Source organism: Cricetulus griseus, chromosome 4 (assembly GCF_003668045.3).
Source record: "Cricetulus griseus strain 17A/GY chromosome 4, alternate assembly CriGri-PICRH-1.0, whole genome shotgun sequence".
NCBI classification, from domain to species: domain Eukaryota; kingdom Metazoa; phylum Chordata; class Mammalia; order Rodentia; family Cricetidae; genus Cricetulus; species Cricetulus griseus.
In genome coordinates this window covers 32,834,092-32,854,869 of record NC_048597.1, presented here as the reverse complement: position 1 = coordinate 32,854,869, position 20,778 = coordinate 32,834,092, and the positions used below count along the sequence as shown (strand labels likewise).

General features: G+C 40.6%; 1 protein-coding gene across 1 annotated transcript in view; it reads right to left on the bottom strand.

Moving 5' to 3' along the window:
* Window positions 1–20,778, bottom strand: part of LOC113830699 (ephrin type-A receptor 6) — an 818,688-nt gene that overhangs the window by 22,168 nt on the left and 775,742 nt on the right. Inside the window, exon 15 of the mRNA XM_035444430.1 lies at window positions 5,495–5,644. Coding sequence (XP_035300321.1) covers window positions 5,495–5,644 — 150 coding nt within the window. The remainder of the gene's footprint in view (window positions 1–5,494; window positions 5,645–20,778) is intronic.

Here is a 20,778-nt window from a genome sequence, read left to right as displayed (position 1 = left end):
CCTTCTCTCATTCCATGTGGCTATGGGAAAAATTTGCAATCACAGTGCTCCATCCACTTTGGAATGAAGAAGTCCGGCATGGAGACCTAGCATGGCTGAGCACAGTACTCATTCCCTGATCGGGCTTTAGGTCAAGGTTGAACAGAGAGAGGCCTCACAGCTAGCCAGAGTCTTCTCTAACATTGGATTGCCATGGGAATTTGAGAAAGATTTCATTATACTGTTTTTGCTAGGCTGGAATCCTGAGCCCCGCAGTATGAGGCAGCGAAGAATGCAGTGACTAGAGAGAAAGAGTCTGGAAATCCAGGCCAACACTAAAATCCTGCATCCAACTGTGCCAAGTGACCTGCTGTTTCATGATTTAAAACAAAACAAAACAAAACAAAACAACTTCTTGTTCAAGTTAGCTTGGGTTGGGTTGCTTAAATTAATAATCAGAAAAACTCTCTATAACAGAGTTTGCATACTTTCTTGGTATTTATATTTTAAATAACTATATTGTAGTCATACAATGCTTTATTACATTTTTTTTTTTAAAGAACAGCATACGCCCTTGGTAAGCATCGCTCTAATTGGACATTTGTGTTGAGCTTATAAAGTATCAGAACTTTATCTTTACACCAAAATAATGGATTCCCCTGGTGAGCAATATGCCTCCTTAATTCTTTTTTGTGTTTCTGGCATACAGTGAGAATTCCATATGGGTGCACCGTGGGTAGCGATCAATCAGCAAAATTAACATTTCCATCTCTGCAACTATTTGTCATTTCTTTGCTCTGGAAATCTCCAAACTTCTCTCATCTAGTTCTTTACAAAACATATAATCAAGTCAGGTGTGATGGCACCTGCTCTTGGTCCCAGCACTTGGGAGGCCAGCCTAATCTGCATCGATAGTTCAAGGACGCTAACAGAAGAGAACCAAACCAAACCAAATCAAACAGAACAAAACAACCACCCAAAACCCAGAATGCATAATCACTAGTTACCTTGGTGTGCTACATAGAACACTAGCCCTTGTTTCTCTGACCTGGATGTGTTCGCATACTTGGTACTTGCTGCCTGACCTTGAGCATCTACTGCCTGTCTCTCCTTCCTAGAGTCTGGTTAAGCACCACTCCACTCATTAGTGCTGTGTGTTCATCTTCTTTAGCTTCCCTTTATGGGAGAGAGTTCATCACCTGTCTTTCTGCTCCTTGTTTATGTCATTTAACACAGAGGAGGACTGATTTTCCCTGTTCCTCATCCTTGCCCCGCATGCACACCTGGTCCGGTGATTGACACATGTTTAATAAGTACTTGCTGAATGGCTCAGCATCTGGCACTTGCTATTATATTTTGTTAGTTTTTTTTTTTATGGGATAGTTCTGTGCATTCTGCCTTTTTTTAAATTCTCATTTCTCTTCCCTAATGTACAATTCCACTGACCTTTGGGAAACTCATTATATTATTCACTAACACAGATTCTGCAGACTCAGAATTGTTCATTGTAATAAAATACACCATAGTCTGCAGAATAGAAAAACTATTTCCTAAAAACTGTCTGAAATTTCCTAAACTCATTAACAGTCATAAAATATCGTAACGTTGTTCAATTTGAACTGTGCCCACAGCTTTGTTAAACTCACCAAAATGTGGTAAAAGCATATAAAATATTGAAATGGAACATAGTTGGACTTTTATTCTCTGCCTCATCACTTTTCTTAGAAAGTCTTTGGAAATGGTCAAAAGTAAAACTATACCTCAACTCAATGAATGAGGACTGCAAGACAAACAGGGACTAGATAGTATTTGGGCAGAGCAGTTGGGAAATTTTGATTAAGCTATTTCTGCTTCTAAATGGAAATTCTGGTTGTGGGACCATCACAGATATGCTAACTTCCAATATGTTTAGCTAAACAGAATTCCAGCTCCCATTCCTTTAGCAGCAGAAGGTATTCATGAGATACCTAAAAGATTTTAGCTCATTCTGCTATCATCTTGTAATGTGTTGATTTGAAGGCTTCCAGATTTGGCTACCCAACTCCAGCCTCCACTGTTTCCCCCTCCTGGTTCTGTTCTCAGGTTCTCCTTTGTGTATTCTTTGGTCACTCACAAAGACAATGAACCACAGTGACAGAGAACCTATCTTGGCTCTGGGTAGAGAAAAGTTCTGCCTGGTCCTAAGAACAGATGTGAGCAGGCTCAGAGTCAGGAGGTGATTCCTGGCTGCAGAATCTTCGCCTGTTCCAGATAGAGTCCAGGCAGCCAAGTGAGGCTTAATGGACAAAATCACTCTCTAAATGCTCATCTTGGATGCTAATCATCAAGATCTATGGCCAGAACTGCTGGGGGAAATGTTGGGCACCATCCAGGCAGGGAGAGGCTGACAACAGGCTCTGGACTACGCTAGGCAAGAATTAAGAACAATTTACCTGGCAGTCTGAGTTGAAATGGCACATTTGGGCCATTCCCTTCAGAAGCTGTCCTCCTCAGCATTCTGTCTTGTAGCCTGGCATCCTCTCTTGTACCTGGTCTGCCCTGTGACAGTCCTGTCTATGCTTTGGCACTTCTACAGAGATAGGAAGAACCCTGTTCTAGAAAAGGAAGAGCATGGATCTTTCTTTGCTGGGATAAGTGCCACCACTGTCTCTTAAGAGATAAAATTGCAGCCTCTTGCTATTAGAAGGCATGTTAGAAGGAACCCAACTCATTTCTGTGTTGTTCTATTTATTCATGACACTGAGGCACTTTTAAAGTTTAAGTAGCTTGCATGACTGAGTCATAGTACACATCATCACAGTCATGCTTGCTAAGTCTGTGACAGCAACATGTCTCAGGAGGAAAGAAAATCTAGGGATCAAAAAACTTGGGAAATTGCTCTTTCTCTCGGTGAGGCTTTTGTTAGAACTACTCCCTCTGAATGTCTAATAAGAAGGACTAATTATGATTTTTATTGTCATAGGTGAGTGACTTTTATGAAAATGTTTCATAAAATAAATCAAATCCAAGTCTGGGGTTTCTTATCTCCCTCTTTTGTTTTACTCCCATTAGTGTTAGGTCACATATTGTGTTTTTGCTTACTCATTTCCAGCCTCCCTCATAACTATTAAAACAAACACAATATGGGCAGGAGATCACCAGCCCCAAACAGGAAGCTGAATCAATGACCAACCAACCAACATAGAAGTCACAGTCATTCCTTGTTAAGGGCCATGGGCCCTAAACTATGGGTTTTAAAGCCCATCTCTGTAAACCCTTCTATGAGCCTCCTGTAACCTGTAATTAGATGGTTTGGCCACACGGAACTGCTAATTGCTTCTGTTCCGAGAAAGGGCCTGGGGCTTCCCTGTTCCACTGTTCTGGGGAAGATCACAAGATATTCTGGCTGATAAGAAGAATGCTCCAGCTCCTTCCTGTTATCCCCCGCCTGCCTAATTTCCTTGTTGCAGGGCTATATAAGCCCAGTCTGAACCCCAATAAATGGAAGCCTTGACAATGCATAGACAGACTCTGGTCCTCTTTCTTTTGCGCCGCTTGGCTTCCTTTCTTCTCCCGCCCATGACTTTTTCAGGCAGCCCCCCTCCGGAACCCTGAATGACTGACCCGCAGGACGGGACAATTCCTTGCTTTGCCCAGGCATGAATTGCCCTAAAAGTTCACTATGGCTGCAATCTAAAAGCACCAATGACCCATTACCATGTGACTCCAGATGAGAGTGGTGCTGAAGAGGACTTGGTTCTGGGGATTTCCTTAGAGGGCTTATTTTAGTCCAAACATGAGCAATGTTCACATTAGAATAAAGCAGGTATTATCATGAATTTAGGTTTTTACATGACTTTAGCTAATTCTTTTTTAAATAAGTACAAATAAGCAATAAAAATAAAACCACAACCTACAGTGGAAGTTCTTGGAGTGAAGGGAAAAGTTTCCTGTTCAGGAATGTATCATCAGGAACTGACACCCAGAACACACACACACACACACACACACACACACACACAGAGTGACAGGGTCACAGGAAGAGCAGTGAGGTCCGTTAGACAAAACATCTCCAGAGGCCGGATGTTGGTGGTGCACGCCTTTAATCCCAGCACTCGGGAGGCAGAAGCCTTGAACTGTGAGTTCAAGGTCAGCATGGTCTACAGAGCGAGTGCCAGGATACGCTCCAAAGCTACACAGAGAAACCCTGTCTTGAAAAAAAAAATAAACCTCTCCAGAGAATAGAAGATTTTAGCCTTAAAATACTCCAATGCTGGGTGTGTCACAGAGGTTGCTGTTACAGCACACTCTGTGTGTAAGACCAGATGTTCTGGGGGACCCTGCTATTCTGGCTTTGTGTTTGATGTTGTGCTTTGGAGAGCAATGACTGTGAAGCTCACGTGACCTTATCCCTGCTGCTTTATAGGTATCTGATGTTGGAATTCCCCATGATCAGTCAGTAGATACCCTCACAATGAGGTGGGACTCAGCTGCAAAAGCAACACTCCATGTCAGCAGAAGCATCAACTGTGCCCAGCATCTAGTCAAGCTTATGCCTGACTATAAAATACCAGCACTCAGGAGGTACAGGCAGGCAGATCTCAACAAACAAAACAAATCTTGCAAAATGTGAACAATCGGTAGTGCGTACCAGCAAAGGGCGAGGTGTGAAAGTTTGTGGGGAGGTTGTCAGCTTTTAACTGGAGTAAAGGAATGTGATGCTACAGTAGTTATGCTCTGTGTGTGAGTGTGTTTGGGGATGATTTACAGTCACATAGCTATCTTTGCCTCTGTGGACAGTCAAAATCACACCAGTGCTCATTTCCCATCACCATAGCTTCATCAGGGTGCATTGAAGAAGGCAAGCTAATTAGACAAAGCTGAGTTCTGAGATGAGGCAGTGGTGAGAGAATACATTGTCTGCTCTGACCTTCCCCTCACTTGCATTGTTGGGATATCTATAATTCGGATTACTGTCTCTGACTGTGGGCAGATCATAGAGGCTGTGTGTATGAACTATTCAGTTCTGTAATGTTATCAACCACAAATGTAATTGCTACAGATAAAGCCTAACCCCCCCAAAAGGAGAGAGATTGAATAAAAGATTATGTATCTCAAAAGAACCTTGAGAGATGACATCTATGATAGCTCATTGCCCGGAAGCTTTCTCTCTTCTTCTAAGTGTTATCTAGCCTTCACCGATACAGGTTTGGCAGTGGTGCCCCGTATTGCCCGGTGGACAAAATGAAAAGTCAACATTACTCTTTCTTTTGGTTAACTGTAGGTATGCACACTCTTGCTGCTCTTTCTGAGAGTGTCTCAGAAAGGATTCGGATCAGGCAAGGACCACAGCCCAGCTCACCCAGTCAACTTCGTGAAAGGTTCCTCAGATTCTCAAGCCCACCCCTCTCCCCCAGTCCCTTGTGAAACAGTAGGCAAGACAGGGGTTAATCTGAGAGAGAATTAAAAGAGGATTTTCCCCCTCAAAGGTAATGTGCTTGGATTCACACAATGAGAAAACTGTCCATGCACTTACATCCTGGTTGGACATTTCCCAGTATGGTCTCTCTCCATAGGACATCACTTCCCACATGACAATGCCATAGCTCCATGCGTCACTTGCTGAAGAGAATTTTCTGTAGGCAATAGCTTCTGGGGCTGTCCACCGTATAGGGATTTTTCCACCCTGAAAAAAAAATGGATATTTCCACGTTGGCTCACAAGCATATTAAGATACAGACATTCCTTTTAAATATCTCTTGTTTGCACTCCTTATGCACTTGTAATAGCATTGGCACTTTAAATTAAAATAGAGAACTTGGGTAACGTTAAAATGTCAACCCCCATAATTGTTATTTGGAAAAAATTAGCTTTAATGGGGGAAAAGTCTTACTTTGGAAAGATTTTGTTTCATTCATTAGAGAAATTTATTATTATTATTTTTTACTTTAGATTCACACAATTAAACACACTATTATGCCATTTGGAGAAAGTTCCAGATTATGGCACATTAAAAACTAAATATTATTCAACACCCATTAAGCACTGTATTGCGTTTATAAATAATAATGAGACTAAAGCTCCAATCTAATTGAAGACAAGTGGTTAAACGGGCTGAGCAGCCTGTACCAACTCCACATTTAGGAAAACATTATTTTGTCGCTTTTCCTCAGCTACGATTACATTATTTCAAAAAATCTTCGTTGCCATGATACAAGAGAAGAGGAGATTATTTTTTCACAAGTTAGTGTACATTGCATTTTTTTTCGGTGTTCAGGTTTACATCTGAACATCATGAAGAGATTAAATTGCATCCATTTATACCATTTAAATGCTAACGTCTGTCATTGTGTTATACTCAACTTTTATTAACATTTATTACATTTTATCTGGTGAAACACTCTGCAAATCTCCTTTTACTACGATGACGAGAATAAAACAATTCATCCATTTGATTTATGGCAATATTTAAAAATCTCAGCTCAGATCTACCTTGCACAGATGTGAATGACCATGGCACCACTAGATGGCGGTAGAGAACAAGGAGCTGCTGACGTTAAACTCAAACCCTGGAGACTGCTTCAGTTCCCCGCAAAATTATTTCCATCAGTCAGAGCCCGCCACCACGGGATTGTTTGAACATCATCAGCATTTTCGTGTGCACAGCATCTGAGCTGGCGATCTGCACAAAAATCTGTGTTAAGGGGACTGTAGGGGAGGAGTGGAGGGGAAAAAATGTATGTACTTTCTTTCACCCTTGGATGAATTTAGGGTTGGTAAACTTATCTTTTAGAGGTGAAATTTCTGAGTACTATAATTTTTAATTATTTAACAATCGAAGCACTATGAACTTAAAGAAAAAAAGAGGATTAATTTGAAGTAGGAACAATTTAGGCTTCATAAGGCAAATGGGATAATCAGTGAAGCCTTCATTTCAGAGAAGCCTCGAGAGGAATTGTTAGGACCCTTGGGGAAAACATCTTGAATCCAATCCTCTGCTTTTACAGGTGAGTGAGCAGTCTAGCGTTCAGAGGGAACAATTGATACCCTTAGTGTCTGAAGCCTACTACTGCAAACATACAGACGGCAAGATGAGATATTGCTAGAGACGCATAAATACTTTAGTTGGAGAGTTGGATACATAACTAATTTTAATATTTAATGTGATATAGTGTAGTCATATATCATGCAGCAGCTTGGACAGGAGTCTAAATCTGTGCTTTAGGGCAGAGTTTTTTTTTTTAATGGAATAAAGACCAGGAAATTATATTTATAAAGTTAGTGAGAGTAGTTTAACTGGGTGTGGGGGCCAGAGAAGGGAGTCATTTTTTTCTCTTAAAATTTATTTATGTGTGTGTGTGTGTGTGTGTTTTCTGTGTGTGCTATGTGTGTGACAGTGACTGTGGAGGCCAGCTGAGGGTTTCTTGTATCCCAGAGCTAGAGTTACAGATGGCTGTGAGTCACCAGAAATGGATGGTGTGAATGGAATTCCGGTCCTGTGGAAGAGTAGCAAACATTCTTAACTGATGCACCTCTCTTCACACATACATCATACCCTCCAAAGATTCAATCTTTAATCTAAGTTTGCTGGAAAACAACCAGCCAAACAACAAACTCCACAGAACCCACAGTTAAATCAGAATCCTAGATAAACAGGATGAACAGCAAATAATGTTTTAGAGTATATATACTCCATGGAAGAGGCTTTTTTTTTTTTTTTTTTTTTTTTTTTTTTTTTTTTTTTTTTTTTTTTTCAAGTGTGTCCCAACTATCAAATGAGACTGACATTTATCATAAATGAATAAAGCAATCACCTGTCTTGAACTATAATTGAAACATGCATTCTGTATTTTGGTTTGTTACATTTGGCAAATGCACTAAAAGTAAGATGATTAAAGGCTGTCAATGAACCTTAAGTGATACTCCAAGGAAGCCAGTGTCACCTACTTGCCTTTGCCTTTGATAAGTCCTCGTGTGTTCTATGGGGTAGTGTAAAGCAGCAGCTAATGGTGACTTTCTGTTCATTTACCCATTGACTTGTAAAAGATATCCTTATCCAAATGATTCACCTATGCATATACATTTGTATTTCAAACAATTTCCACATGTAAAGGTGAATTCTATCACCTTCCTTCTTGAGATTTTCTTTTCTTCCCAAAGGGAAGATATTAAAAATCATTTGACAAGCTGCATTGCTACCTATTGTGAACTGCATTTACTACAAATTTGTGAGCTGAAGCCCTAATTCACAGGGTGACTATCTTAAAAGAGACTTGAAGGAAAGGTAATTCAGGTTCAATCAAGCCATAAGGATGTAACCCAATAAGACTGGTGTCCCTACAGGAGGAGGATGAGACAGCAAAGAATCCTCAGGCTCAGAGAGAAGGCCATGTGAGGACACCCTCAGGAAGCAGCCAGCTGTCTGTGAGCCAGAGAAGCTTCCAGAAGAGCCAGAACTGCTGACACCTTGGTGCTGGACTCCCAGAACTACAAAGAAAAGATGTCTGGTGTTTAGGACACCCAGTTGGTGGTATTTTCTCATGGCAACTCCAGAAGACTAATTATTACCCTATTCTGGTTTAAAAAAAAAAAAAAGAACTTCCTTCAGTACTTGTTTAAGTAAATACCACCACAAAAGGAACAGCATATCTTTATTTCAAATTCTTTGCCCAGTGTTGTCTGGAAATGGAAACCATGAGCCAGAATAATCTTAAAATAAAATATGAAAAAAAAAAAACTGGGACAGACATTTAATGTGGAAAGTAACAAAAAGCAGGAATCTAATAGTGGGTGGAGACTGGGGTGCTCCTGAGCTCACATGTGATAGAGATAAGGAAACATTCAGAGGATATTTCTTTCTCATAAGGAATACTAAATATAGTTTATTTCTAGTGGTAAGATTAGGCAAAAAGGAAGACACCCTTAAGCCCGGGGCATGGTTTCTATTTCCTACATAAAAGGAAGTAGAAGTCTAGTTATCTTCTGCATTCATGTGTAGTGTGTATGTGTGTGCATGCTTGTGTGTGTGAGTGAGGGTGCCCACATGTCATAGCACATGTATGGAGCACCCATATGAGATCAGAGAAGAGCCTCAGGTATCAGCCCCAACCTTCTAACACATATAAGGCAGGTTCTCTTTAGTGTTTGGCCATGTGTAGCTAGCTAACTGGCCCCGGAGTTTCTGGGGCTTCTCCTGTCTCCATCTCCCATCTCATGGTAGGTGTGCTTAGATTACAGATGCTGACTCACTCAGCTTTGTGTGCATCCTGGGAGTTGGAACCCAGGTTCTCTGATTTCCATGGAGCCACCCCACCTCCCTGGCTCCCCACCCTTTAATTCGATGTACTAACTTAAGCTGTGACTTAATCTTGTCTACACATTTTCACCCACGGGTGCTAAGGTGCTCTTTGTCTCCTTTCATTTCTTTCTGTTATTTCTGGAAGCTCTAACCATCAGATGCTTGCTTCAGGTTCCAGGAATGAACAAACAGTATAATTCTTTAGATTTGAAACCACAATCATTGCTCGTTGTTTCACCGTATGTTAGAAGAAAAGACGCTAATCAAAGGGACTAACTGGGATTCCGAAGCGCTTTCATTACTAATCCCTCTCTTACACAGGAAGCTTAATCGCTAGGGAACAAAGGAAGAACAGGAAGTCAGAGACGTACAGGCTACTGAAACCACTGCTAGCACAGCTTTAACTCTGTTTCCCAAATTATATTCAAAGCTTGTTACCCAGCAAGTAGGTAGTGGGTTGCAGATATTAAAGTGCTGAAAAGAGAGTTCGCAGCTCTGCATACTCATATATCTGTGCATGCCCAGCAACCCCACAATGCAGCTAGCTGTATTGCAGAGGTAGCTCATATCTAAATTTTAGAATGTCGCCCTATTGTCTCCAGAGGACTGGCCAATCAATAGATAGGTAGTAAAATTACAGACTTAACAGTGAAAAGAAATGATCCAGAGAGAGCAAAGACATTTGAAAAATCCTCTAGCTCTCATTCTCTGGATTTGATGTTTAGCCCAAAGAAAAAGGGCATTTGTACACCATGAAACTTGATTAAGTAATGAAGTACAAAATTAGGTTATTAGCAAGAGAATGGATGGAATTGGAGATCATCATGTTAAGCAAAGTAAGCTAGATTTAGAAAGCTGAATATCATATTTTCTCTCATATATAGAATATATCTATCTACCTACCTGTCTGTCTATCTATCATCTATAACGAGAAGTTACAGGTTATGATATCTTTATTCAAATAAAGAGACAGAAGAAGGATCACTAGTTTGAGATCAGCCAGGGTTACACAGTGAGTTCAAGGCTAATTTGAGCTATGGAATAAGACCCTCCCTACCAACTACACATGGCTAGCAAGACCCTGGTTCTTAAAAGAGGACCTTTTATAACCACTCTTTTAAAACAGTATAATTCTAATGTCACTGTAAAGACTTTCTTGTATATCCATAAAGAAGTGTAGATCTCATCCCTCGTCAAATAAGCTTCTCTTTACAACAGATGGAGTCCATTATAGAGAAAGACAACTAGTCAAAATGCAGATAAACAACTGTGGGATGCCCAACCTCAATTGACACATATACAAGACAACTATACCCAAAGGTCAGTGGATATCATGGATGAGAGGCAGAATGATTGGAAGAGCCAGGGGACCAGGAAGGCTGCGTTGAGGCCTTGTAGCTATGACAGGGAAGCCATACCCATGGAATTGCCACAATAGGGTTATCTAAACAAAACGGAACAACTCCAGCAACAATTGATGTCCCAACATAGATACAGGCAATATCCTGGGTTCCCACCACTAGATAAAGAGTTACAAGCAATTAAGGACTAGGATGAACTCCCTGATTAGTTATCCAATAAATAATGAGTCGTCAACCCTATAAACACGAAAGCAACACTGAACAGACTCAGAAGGTTATATCTACATGATGATTCATTTATGTGTTTATGTAACAACAGTGGTTAAAGAAGAGCCGTTTATGAATTTGAGGGAGGTACAAATATGAGAGGAGCAGGAGGGTGGAGAAGGGGAGGAGAAATGATATAATTATATTTTAATTAAATAAAAACACCTAAAGGCTGAGAATGTAGTTCAGTGGTGGAATACTGGCTTAATATACACAAGGACTTGAATATAGTTACCAGAAAAGTGCATGCATACATGCATGTACACACACACACACACACACACACACACACACACACACACACACCATACAGCACATACATGCATATTCAGATCTCGAGGCACCAAGACAGTTCTGCTAACTGACATAACATTTTCAATAATTCAGTGGTTAGCCTTGTTTTGGCCAATATGAAAAAAAATATACATAGCTAGATCCTGTGCCTAAAATCTTGACATTGTCCTAAAAATGGCCCCCTTAAACCTGAAGAGATACCTTACCCAGCTTAATATAGCACAAGTAAAATTTTGTTATCAAAGAATAGAATCTATGTTTGAATGCTTATCTAGTGATGGTAGGGTAATTGAAAAGGTGATTTGGTTACGAGCACATTCCCATCATGAATGGATTAATGCTTTTAGCATGGAGTGGGTTAGTTATCACTGGATTGGGTTTGGCTTGTCCCACCTCTATCTTTTCCCTGTCTTGTACAGGGAAGTCTATACACCACCTCTCCTGTCCTCTGGCTCAGGATGACATTGCAGTGAAAAAACCCTTGCCAGACACAGACTCTTTAACCTTGGAGTTCCTTGGCTCTCTGGAACTGTAAGAAATAAACTTCTGCTCTTTGTAATTCCCCCGTATTTGGTGTAGTGTTACAGCAACACAAAAGAAACAAAGAAGCTGAAAATTTTTAATGAGATAAACACTACAAAAATCTATGGCAAACAGTATTGTTTTATACTACATACGTGTAAACCCAGTCTTGGAAATACTTGACCTTTGTGCCAGACTTGTAGTATTTATGTCAAGGACCTTGGTCTCTGAGATCTCATGGTATGCTATTTTATGAACTCAGAGCTATCAGCAGTTGGGCCTTGTGCTAAGAAAGGCTCAATTTTTTCATGACTAAGTGATTCTTGCTTTCAAGTGGATTAAGCTCTCTGTAGACTGGTCGGGTAGAAGATAGGGAGGGGTGGGATAGGAAGTGGAGGGGGAGGAGGGGTGGATGCTCTAGAGTTCCCAGAATTACTGTTAGATATTGCTGTGTTCCTCTGTTTTTATGCTAGCCCACCTTCTCTGTTCTGATGATGAGATAAATAATTATATGCTTTTGAAACTCATATAAAAATGCATTTCTCATGAAGAATGGGGATAGACTAGAATGATTTCAGATAAACACGAAGAGCCAAATCATCAGCTTTGTTTCCCACTTGCTAAAACAATTTTTAAGTGTGGAGAGGGTCTCTCATCCTTTTCTCATGCTAGAGACCTGGGATTACACCACATTTTCATTCATTGTCTAAATGTAACAAGCAGCCGAGCGAATGCAAAATTTTGGTTTCCCTTAAGAAAACAGTCCTTATCACACCATTCAAAGTTCCAAGAACCAGGGTCCTTTTAACCTATTTCCTCCTAAGTCGCTCTGGAAAATAATTTATTGCCATCTATTTCCCAGTATTGTCTTTCAATGAGAACATAGGTGCTACATCATTCAGTGAATAACACTATTCTGCAAGACGTGTTAAATTAGATTTTCTATTCTATGCTGGAAAATAGACAATGCTACTATAACATGGAGAATTAAATACAGGCATTGCCATTGCATCCCAGCACCGATAACTGGAACACTGACTGCTTCATGGGCAAGTTGTTTTTTTAATAACCTACTACTATTATTGCTATTCTTATATATTACCCTATTATGGCTTTACAATTATATTGTATGATAAAAATCTCAACAGAATAGGTGATAAAAAGAGTTAAAGAAGTCTTCTCAGTCTTCCGGACAGCCCTTTTTCTTACTGGCCTCCTCTCCTTTCTCTCTCTTTTTTCCTCTCCTCCTTCCTCTTTATGGAGGACTGGACCATGCAATCTTCTCTTCTTGATAAAGTTCAAAAACCCGAGGTCTATGTGGTAAACCTGTGGAAACCAGTACAGAAGTGATGGCTTAAAAGGTACCGTGTAAATTGTAAAGTGAAAAAGTAGCTATTTGAGGCTACCATTTGCTACCATTACAATCGAGAAATTTAACACTTTAGGATATTAATCACGATACAATTATTTGCATATACCACATTTGCTAGCTTTGTTTCTCTGAGACCCATCTCCCATCCATCTCTATTCATGGTTGGATGTTCCTTTTGGAAAGCGTTTAGATCCTGTTAGTAGGATAATAAATTGGAAAAAGTAAGGCAAAGCTGTATTTATTCTAGTGTTATTTGTAAGTCCTGATTGAAACAAAATTCCAAAAAGGCTATTGAGAGTGCATAGGTCTCTGAGGGGAAAGGGCGCAGGACTCTAAACCCTAGTATGCTCTGGGGAAATCAACAGTGAGGAGGGAAGGCTGCTGTGAAGCCCGCTGGCTACCTGACTTTGCAGTCCCCTTTGGTCACTAATTTCTTCTGACTCTGAACAGATGATGGGGGTTACTGTAAGCTGATGGCTTTGGACTTGCAGGCTCTGTGAAGGACTAACATGCCATGATTTGTTACGAAGTGTAATTCTACAGTGAGTTAAACCGAGAGAGTAGCCTTCCCTCCTGTCTAAGGAAGACTCTGGCTAAACTGGGTTGTTTCCTCTTCTGGCCACAGGCACTTTACACAGAGTGTCTTGAGAGAGCCTGGTGCTTTGAGCGGATTGGAGATGCAAGGCCTGTGCTGTTTGTGGTGTTTTGATGCATCAGCTCAGAGTGAAGCTGTGACCTCAGATTACCTATTGTGAGAGAGGGTGATCTGAGGAGAGAGGGAACGGCATGATGGAATCTTTAGAAGCTATCAGTTTGGGTCCAGCTGCTCGGAATGCTGAGCACTCAGGAGTCCAGGTTCCTCGGGACTCAAGCAGTACTCTGTGAGGACAGGCTAGGAACCCACATCCCACAGACTCCAAAACCTAAATGTCTGGCTATAAAAAAAAGTTTAATACAGCAGATTCTATTTTAGAGGTAGTGGTTGGCTGAGAGGATTGTTAACAATGCCAGAATTTTTAATGTGTTTAAAACTTGAGGACAGTTTATAACCACTAGGTGCAGAGATGAGAACATCTACTCCTGTGTTTATTGAATTATTCCAAGTTTTCGTTTTTTAACTTTTTTGTTATGTATAGGCAGTCATTGATCCTTCAAGACCTATTTGTTCATAACTCATATAGTCAGTTCTCTTATATCCAGCATGTAAGCCATCAGCTCTACAAGATTGACACTTGAAAGCACGTATCTTCTGCCTACTACTTGACAGTGTCCCCTACTCTCACTATTTCACTTCCTCTAGTTTAGCTGATGGTGGCTCAAACAATTCCAAAGTTTTACATATCAAATCTGTGCACAGTAAAATGTCTGAAGTCACAGCCACTTGGGAGGCAGAGGCAGAAAGATCCTTTGAATCCACAGGTTCAAGGCTACTAGACCTATGCCAATCAGTTGTTCGCACAAAGTTGGGAACTGGATGAATGAGTAAGGTAAATGACACGAAATAAAAAATTTTACTTTTCAATCACTATGTACTTGCCAAGAAAAGAAGGGGGAATTTTCAGGTCTGAATTTTCAGTTTATAAAGTACAACACCAGTAGGAGCACCAAAGGTCGGCCATTCATTCATTCATTCATCATCATTCATTAATTCACTCACTCACTCATTCATTCTCTTAGTGTTTCTTTGATCAAATATTTTTTGAACATATCCCTCATGCCAAGTGAAAGTTAAAAAGGAGACATTCTTCAAGTAAGATCACATTAAGGTGAGAGAGACGTTGATGAAAGCAAGTATATTAAGAGCACTAAGATTCCTCTAGTGAGATCATGTTAGGGGAAGGCAGACATTGATGTGAGCAAGTACGAGCAGCACCAAAGTCTCTGCCAACTTCACCGAGCAGCAGCAGAGGAGGGATGAGCAGTGTGGTTGGCTGTGGGGAGAGGGAGGAGGGCATCACAACAGAGCTTATCTGTGGAGTTGGGAGGAAAGTAGGAGAGTGATTATGAAGAGGAAGGGCAGGCTATTTCTTCAGAGCAAGCTCAGAGACCGCAAGTAGATTAGCGCCAAGTGTCCAAAGAGTTTCAACATTCCTGAAACTGCTCCCATTTAGAGCCCACAGAAAGAAGAGATGGCCTGAAGTCTGAGGGACCAGCAACTTGGCCAAGCAGTTGGCACAGTAAGCAGTGGGTTTGTAGGATGTGCTCTTCATTTAAAATGCCTCCCCAGAAACTGAATTTTACTATTTTGGTTGTATCTGCTGCTATTTCTATTTGAAAAATTATACAAAATTTGGTTTTCTTTCTTTGTATTCATCCTACTTTTATTTCTTATGGCTTAGAGATGGGGATGTTGTGGTAAAACCGGGAATAAATAATCCATTTAAAAATATATATAAAGGGATACCAGGGACTCTAAATCTTCTTTTTGACCTTTGGACTACACGTCTAATAAAAATATGAAATTGCTTCAATTCTGGCAGAATCACCTGCAGTACGTGTCGGCAATCATGCGTCATGCAGAGCAGGTTGGAAGGTCTAATTTTACTTGCATAAAATATTCACTATTTTGCAGCAGATTTTTCCCAGTGAATACATTTTGGGAAAGCAATGTTTCTTGAAATGAGCCTCCAGCTTGTTTTGCTCTGGTTTAAGTATATCATTTGGGTTCTGAAGCCTTGTTCTCATGGACAGCAGATGGCTCCGGAGGACACTGCTGGAGTGCTGAATGGAGTGGCATGACAGAATCTGGATGTGCTTGCCTGTGAGCAGAATGAAGCAAGAAAGAGTTTTTATCGTCTTTAAATGTTATCACAAGCCAACGGCAAAGGATAGCTTCAAATAGAAGAAAGCCCATACAGATATGAGGTTTTTTTTTTTTTTTTCCTTAAACAGCCCAGATATCTCAGGCCCTTTCCTAGGCTAACCAAGATGCTGATGTCTCAGGTTTCAAGCCTGGGCTTTCTTCTTTGGATTCTAAGTAGGAACAATTTCAGAAGAATTGAAACTCCCTGGATATGGTGCTGTTCCACCCAGCTGTTCTTTGGAATTTGCTGTTTTCTTTGAAGAGATGCTCTGGCCTCTATCTTTCTAATCAAACTCCTATTTTTCTTGCCAATTGCACACATTGTTGTGAAGCCCTTCTTTGCCTTGAGTGTCTCCCCATGCCTTCCATTCTCTTCTGTATTCTTTTTCTTGTTCATTCTTTTTGTTGTGGTTCTCTGCTCACTTATTACCTTTCACTGTGTTGGTGCTGACAACTACTGATTGTGTGTTCGGACAGAGATCCACCTTAAAATTCACTGAATTATATGTCTGAGTGTGTGTCATTCTGTGTGCATGTACATATTAGTACAGGTGTCCATGGAGACCAGAGGCTACAGGTATTGTGAGTCCATCTTTGTAGGGGTCCTCTTGGAGAGCAGTATGAGCTCTTAACTGCTGATCCATTTCTTCAGTTCCCACCTTGGTTGGCTTTGCGGTTTTTTGTTTGTTTTGTTTTCAGATTGTATTTTAGTTAGAACATTTCTCTCTTCTTTTGCCTCCCTTTGTTTTTTTGAGACTGGGTATCTCCCTGGTCTGGAATCAAGTAGGCTAGGCTGACTGCCCAGTGAGCCCTGGAGATCAGTCTGTCTTTATCCATGCGTCTATGATACCAATGTCATCTCCAACCATACATCTGTGATACCCATGCTGTCTCCGTCTATGCATCTGTGATACCAATGCTGTCTCCATCCATGCATTTGTGATACCAATGCTATAGCATCCATACATCTGTGATATCAGCACTGTCTCCATCCAGGTCTCTATGATACCAATGCTGTCTCCATCTATACATCTGTGATACCAATGCTGTCTCCATCTATACATCTGTGATACCAATGCTGTCTCCATCCATGCATCTGTGATAGCAATGCTGTCTCCATCCATGCATCTGTGATAGCAATGCTGTCTCCATCCATGCATCTGTGATAGCAATGCTCTCTCCAGCTGTGCATCTGTGATGACAATGCTATCAATCCCAGCTTTAAGAAAGGGGAATGTCCATAATTTAAAGAAAATGACACCTCCCATTTAGAGTTGCATCTGTTCATAGTGATGATTGTTGTGGCCTGGGTGTGAATGTCCACTACTGGCCCATGTGCTGAAGCCTTGGTCTGTAGCCACTGGCACTGTTTATGGAGACTCAAGAAACTTGAGTAGAAGGGACCTAGCAGGAGGAAGTAATGCAACAGGATCACATCCTTGGGAACTGCAACTAGCTTTGTCCCCTTCCTTTCTTTATACTCCATCTTGATCACCATGAGTGAGGAATTTTACCTTATCACATTTCCCTCCTAGGTTGCTTTGCTTTGTCTTAGTCCCCAGACAATTCAGCCAGTACACCTCACTCAGACTGTAACCTCTGAGTCCAAGAGCCAAAATAAATGTTTCCCTTAGGTATCTGCATAGTGAAAAAAAATGAAACTATGACTAACAGCAACAAAACAAGGAAGATAGCTTACATCTAGCTAATTTGTACATTTAAAACAAATTTACCTGTTTGTTTTAAAAGAAAATCCTAGGTCTCTCTCTTATGGGTTCTCTTTGTTAAATGATGGGGTTTATGGGCTGTAGCTTGTTTTAAAACAGAAGAGAAAGAGGTTCAATCAACCTGATGGGGAATGTTTATCTTCTGTGTATGTTTATCTTATTGATTGTTTAATAAAGTTCTGTTTGACCAATGAAACAGCAAGTTAGACAGGACTAGGAGTCAAAGAGGATTCTGGGAAATGTAGTAGAGAAGTGGTGATCCAGGCTGCAAGTGACATAGCAAGGAGACTCATATTTAAGCAAAGGAAATAGGAAGTGCCCCCCTCATTCCCTTTCACCTCCTCCAGTGGCACAATGTGAGCCACCAGCAAGAAGGGACACCAATAAGGCGTCCGATAAGATAAGTCTTATAAAATATATAGATCTATGATAATTAAGACTGAGCTAACAGATGAGAATCCTAGTCATTGGCCAAGCAGCATTGTATATAATACAAGTTTCTGTGTATTCATTTGGGCCCTAACTCAGGCGGGCGGCTGGCATAAAGCGAACGTGTGGCGGTGGGGCTCAGCGGCTTTTGGGAGAAAGATTTATCATAACATCAACCCATGGATGTTGAAGGCAGAATGCCAAGCCTACCACCTTCGGAGCTACAGCCACTGAGTGAGGACCAAGGGAACAGCTTGGATGTGGGTATATTACACCTCGGAAAGAGGCTACAAGTCCTCACCATCAGACAATCAATAAAAAGTCTACTTCATTTCAGATAGATGGAAAGATGTAACTGTAAAAGTTTGTCTCTCTGTTTAGATTTACAAGTCAAGAGTTCTTAGTATTTAAAATTATTTTGTTAAAACATGCTGCAGCTCTTCTCAGAGGCATCATGTTTTAAAGAAAACCGAGAACTCTCCACTTCTATCCCTCTCTGAAAAGCTCATCTATTTCGAGCAGATGCTTAGTTTTCCAAAGTGTTATGGACTTTAAACATCATATACAACTCCTACATCACAATTTTTCATTTTGTCAACTGGGAACTTTCAATAAGAAATAAAAAAAAAATCCTCATTAGTAGTTCCCTTAGACCAATTCACTTTAGCAGTGAGGGAGAAAAACGTTCCCCGCCCCCATCCTAATACATTGATCTTCACAAAGGTTGAAAGATAATATAATATCTAATAAAAATGCATAGCTTTGACCCTCAAAATCCTTGTAAGTGAAAGGGGAGTGAATATCTCTGAATGTTAAAAATCTGTACTACAACCATATTTCCTTGGCAGGCTGATTTAAAGAGCTTTACATGACAGAGAAGTTATACTAGCCTTGACACTACGACGGGCTGAAGAAGATTCAGATCTGTTTTTATATTTAATTGGAGTGGAAGGGTCAGACTGTCAGAGCAAGATAGTCTTGCCAGTTGTCAGGAAGGGCTACTTCTGAGAACATCAAATTAGGAATGCAGATACCTGGCATCACGTTCAATCAGGTTCTGAATTTCTAAATCTGGGGAAATGGCTAAGCATCTAGCTATACATTATTCCTGCCACCATAATTTAAGGGGTTGATTGCTTCATACTTGAAGGAGGCTGGAAGGGGAAGAAGGAAGGAATTAGAGGTGAATGTGAAAGTCAAATATCATGTTAGGCTGTAAAGAGTAGAGGGTGGGTATGCATTGCCAGGAAAAGGCAAATAGTGATCACATTAAATTTTAGTAGTGAAAACAAAATTCTATGCATTCTGTGGTTGAGAGAAATATGTTAAAATAAACTACCAAAAATACACAAGAGAAGATTTGAATATGTTGTACCTCTAAAATAAGTATTAAAAATCAGATATAATAAATACACATTTTTTTCTCCTGCTGAAGGCATATAACTGTCAATGCACCCTAATCAAGGAAGGAAGTGACGAAATGACTCGTCTGATCCTAAATCTGACACTCTGCACCCCCCCACTCTCTTACTGGGATCCCGTGCTCATGCTTTGCAATTCAGCAACAAGCCAATCACCACATGAGGCTTCTATATCCATTAGTTTCTGCTTGTTTTATTTTATATTTTGCTTTTTTCTATTTTTAGATCAAACTATGTTTATTTCTCATATTTGGATACTTTCCCTACCTCTGTAGAGTCTATAGTCCTTATCAGAATGATCTGGTCACTGGAATAATTGGATTTAAGTCCACACACTATGTGAAATGTTTGCCTTCTTGGGCTACCGGTTGCTGCCTGAACGTGGACAGAGCACAGTACCTGCAGCCTGTCTGATAAAGCCCCACTGCTGCCTAGTCCCTGGCCGGTGAGCTGGCCCACACAGGGTTGTTTTCTAGCTGGATAACATCGGGGCCCTGCAGATTTGCTGAGCCTGGATCTGCTCATTTGTAAACACTGGTTAAGAATTCTTCGAAAAAGTGTTTACTCAGCAGAAACTCGCCTTGCCCAGTATTGCATGAGGGACCCGTGGACACAAAGAGAAGCTGAGAACAGGTCCTCCACTCAGCTTAGAGATGCTTAACAAGCTATTTCAGCATTTGAGACAGAGAAAAGGAAGGTTGGAAAAAGGAGGAAAATTACTCATGGAAACAGGCTGGCAGGGAACAAAGACAATAGATGTAGGCTTTTGTCATCAAGCTTGTGCTTTTTCATTTAAATTAAAAGAGGATTAACTACCTGTGTGTGTGTGTGTGTGTGTGTGTGTGTGTGTGTGTGTGTGTGTGTGTACATACTTGGCCTCATGTACTACAGCATGTACATGAAAGGCCAGAGATCTATATGGTCTTTCTACCACATGGGTCCAAAGGACTAAACTCTGGTCATCAGGCTTGGTGTCAAACTCCTTTACCTGGTGAACCATCTTGCCAGCCCTGCCTTTTCTTTTATATACTAAAAAATTACATTGTTATGTCAAAATCCAATAAAATAGCTGGAATAAAAATACAGTACAAATGCTGTGTTTTATATATTAACTTGTGTTATTATTTTGGGATTCACTGTTATACTTCCTGTAGACGGGACATTCTTTCTTTCAGGATTAAAAGGCAAACTCGGTCTAATAGCATAGGCTGCAGACCCAGTACTAGGGAGGCTGAGGTGGAGGTACTTCAAGTTTGAGGCCAGCGTAGCTAACTTAGTAAGACCCTGTCTGAAATGTATCATAATATAGTGAATGTGGTATAATGT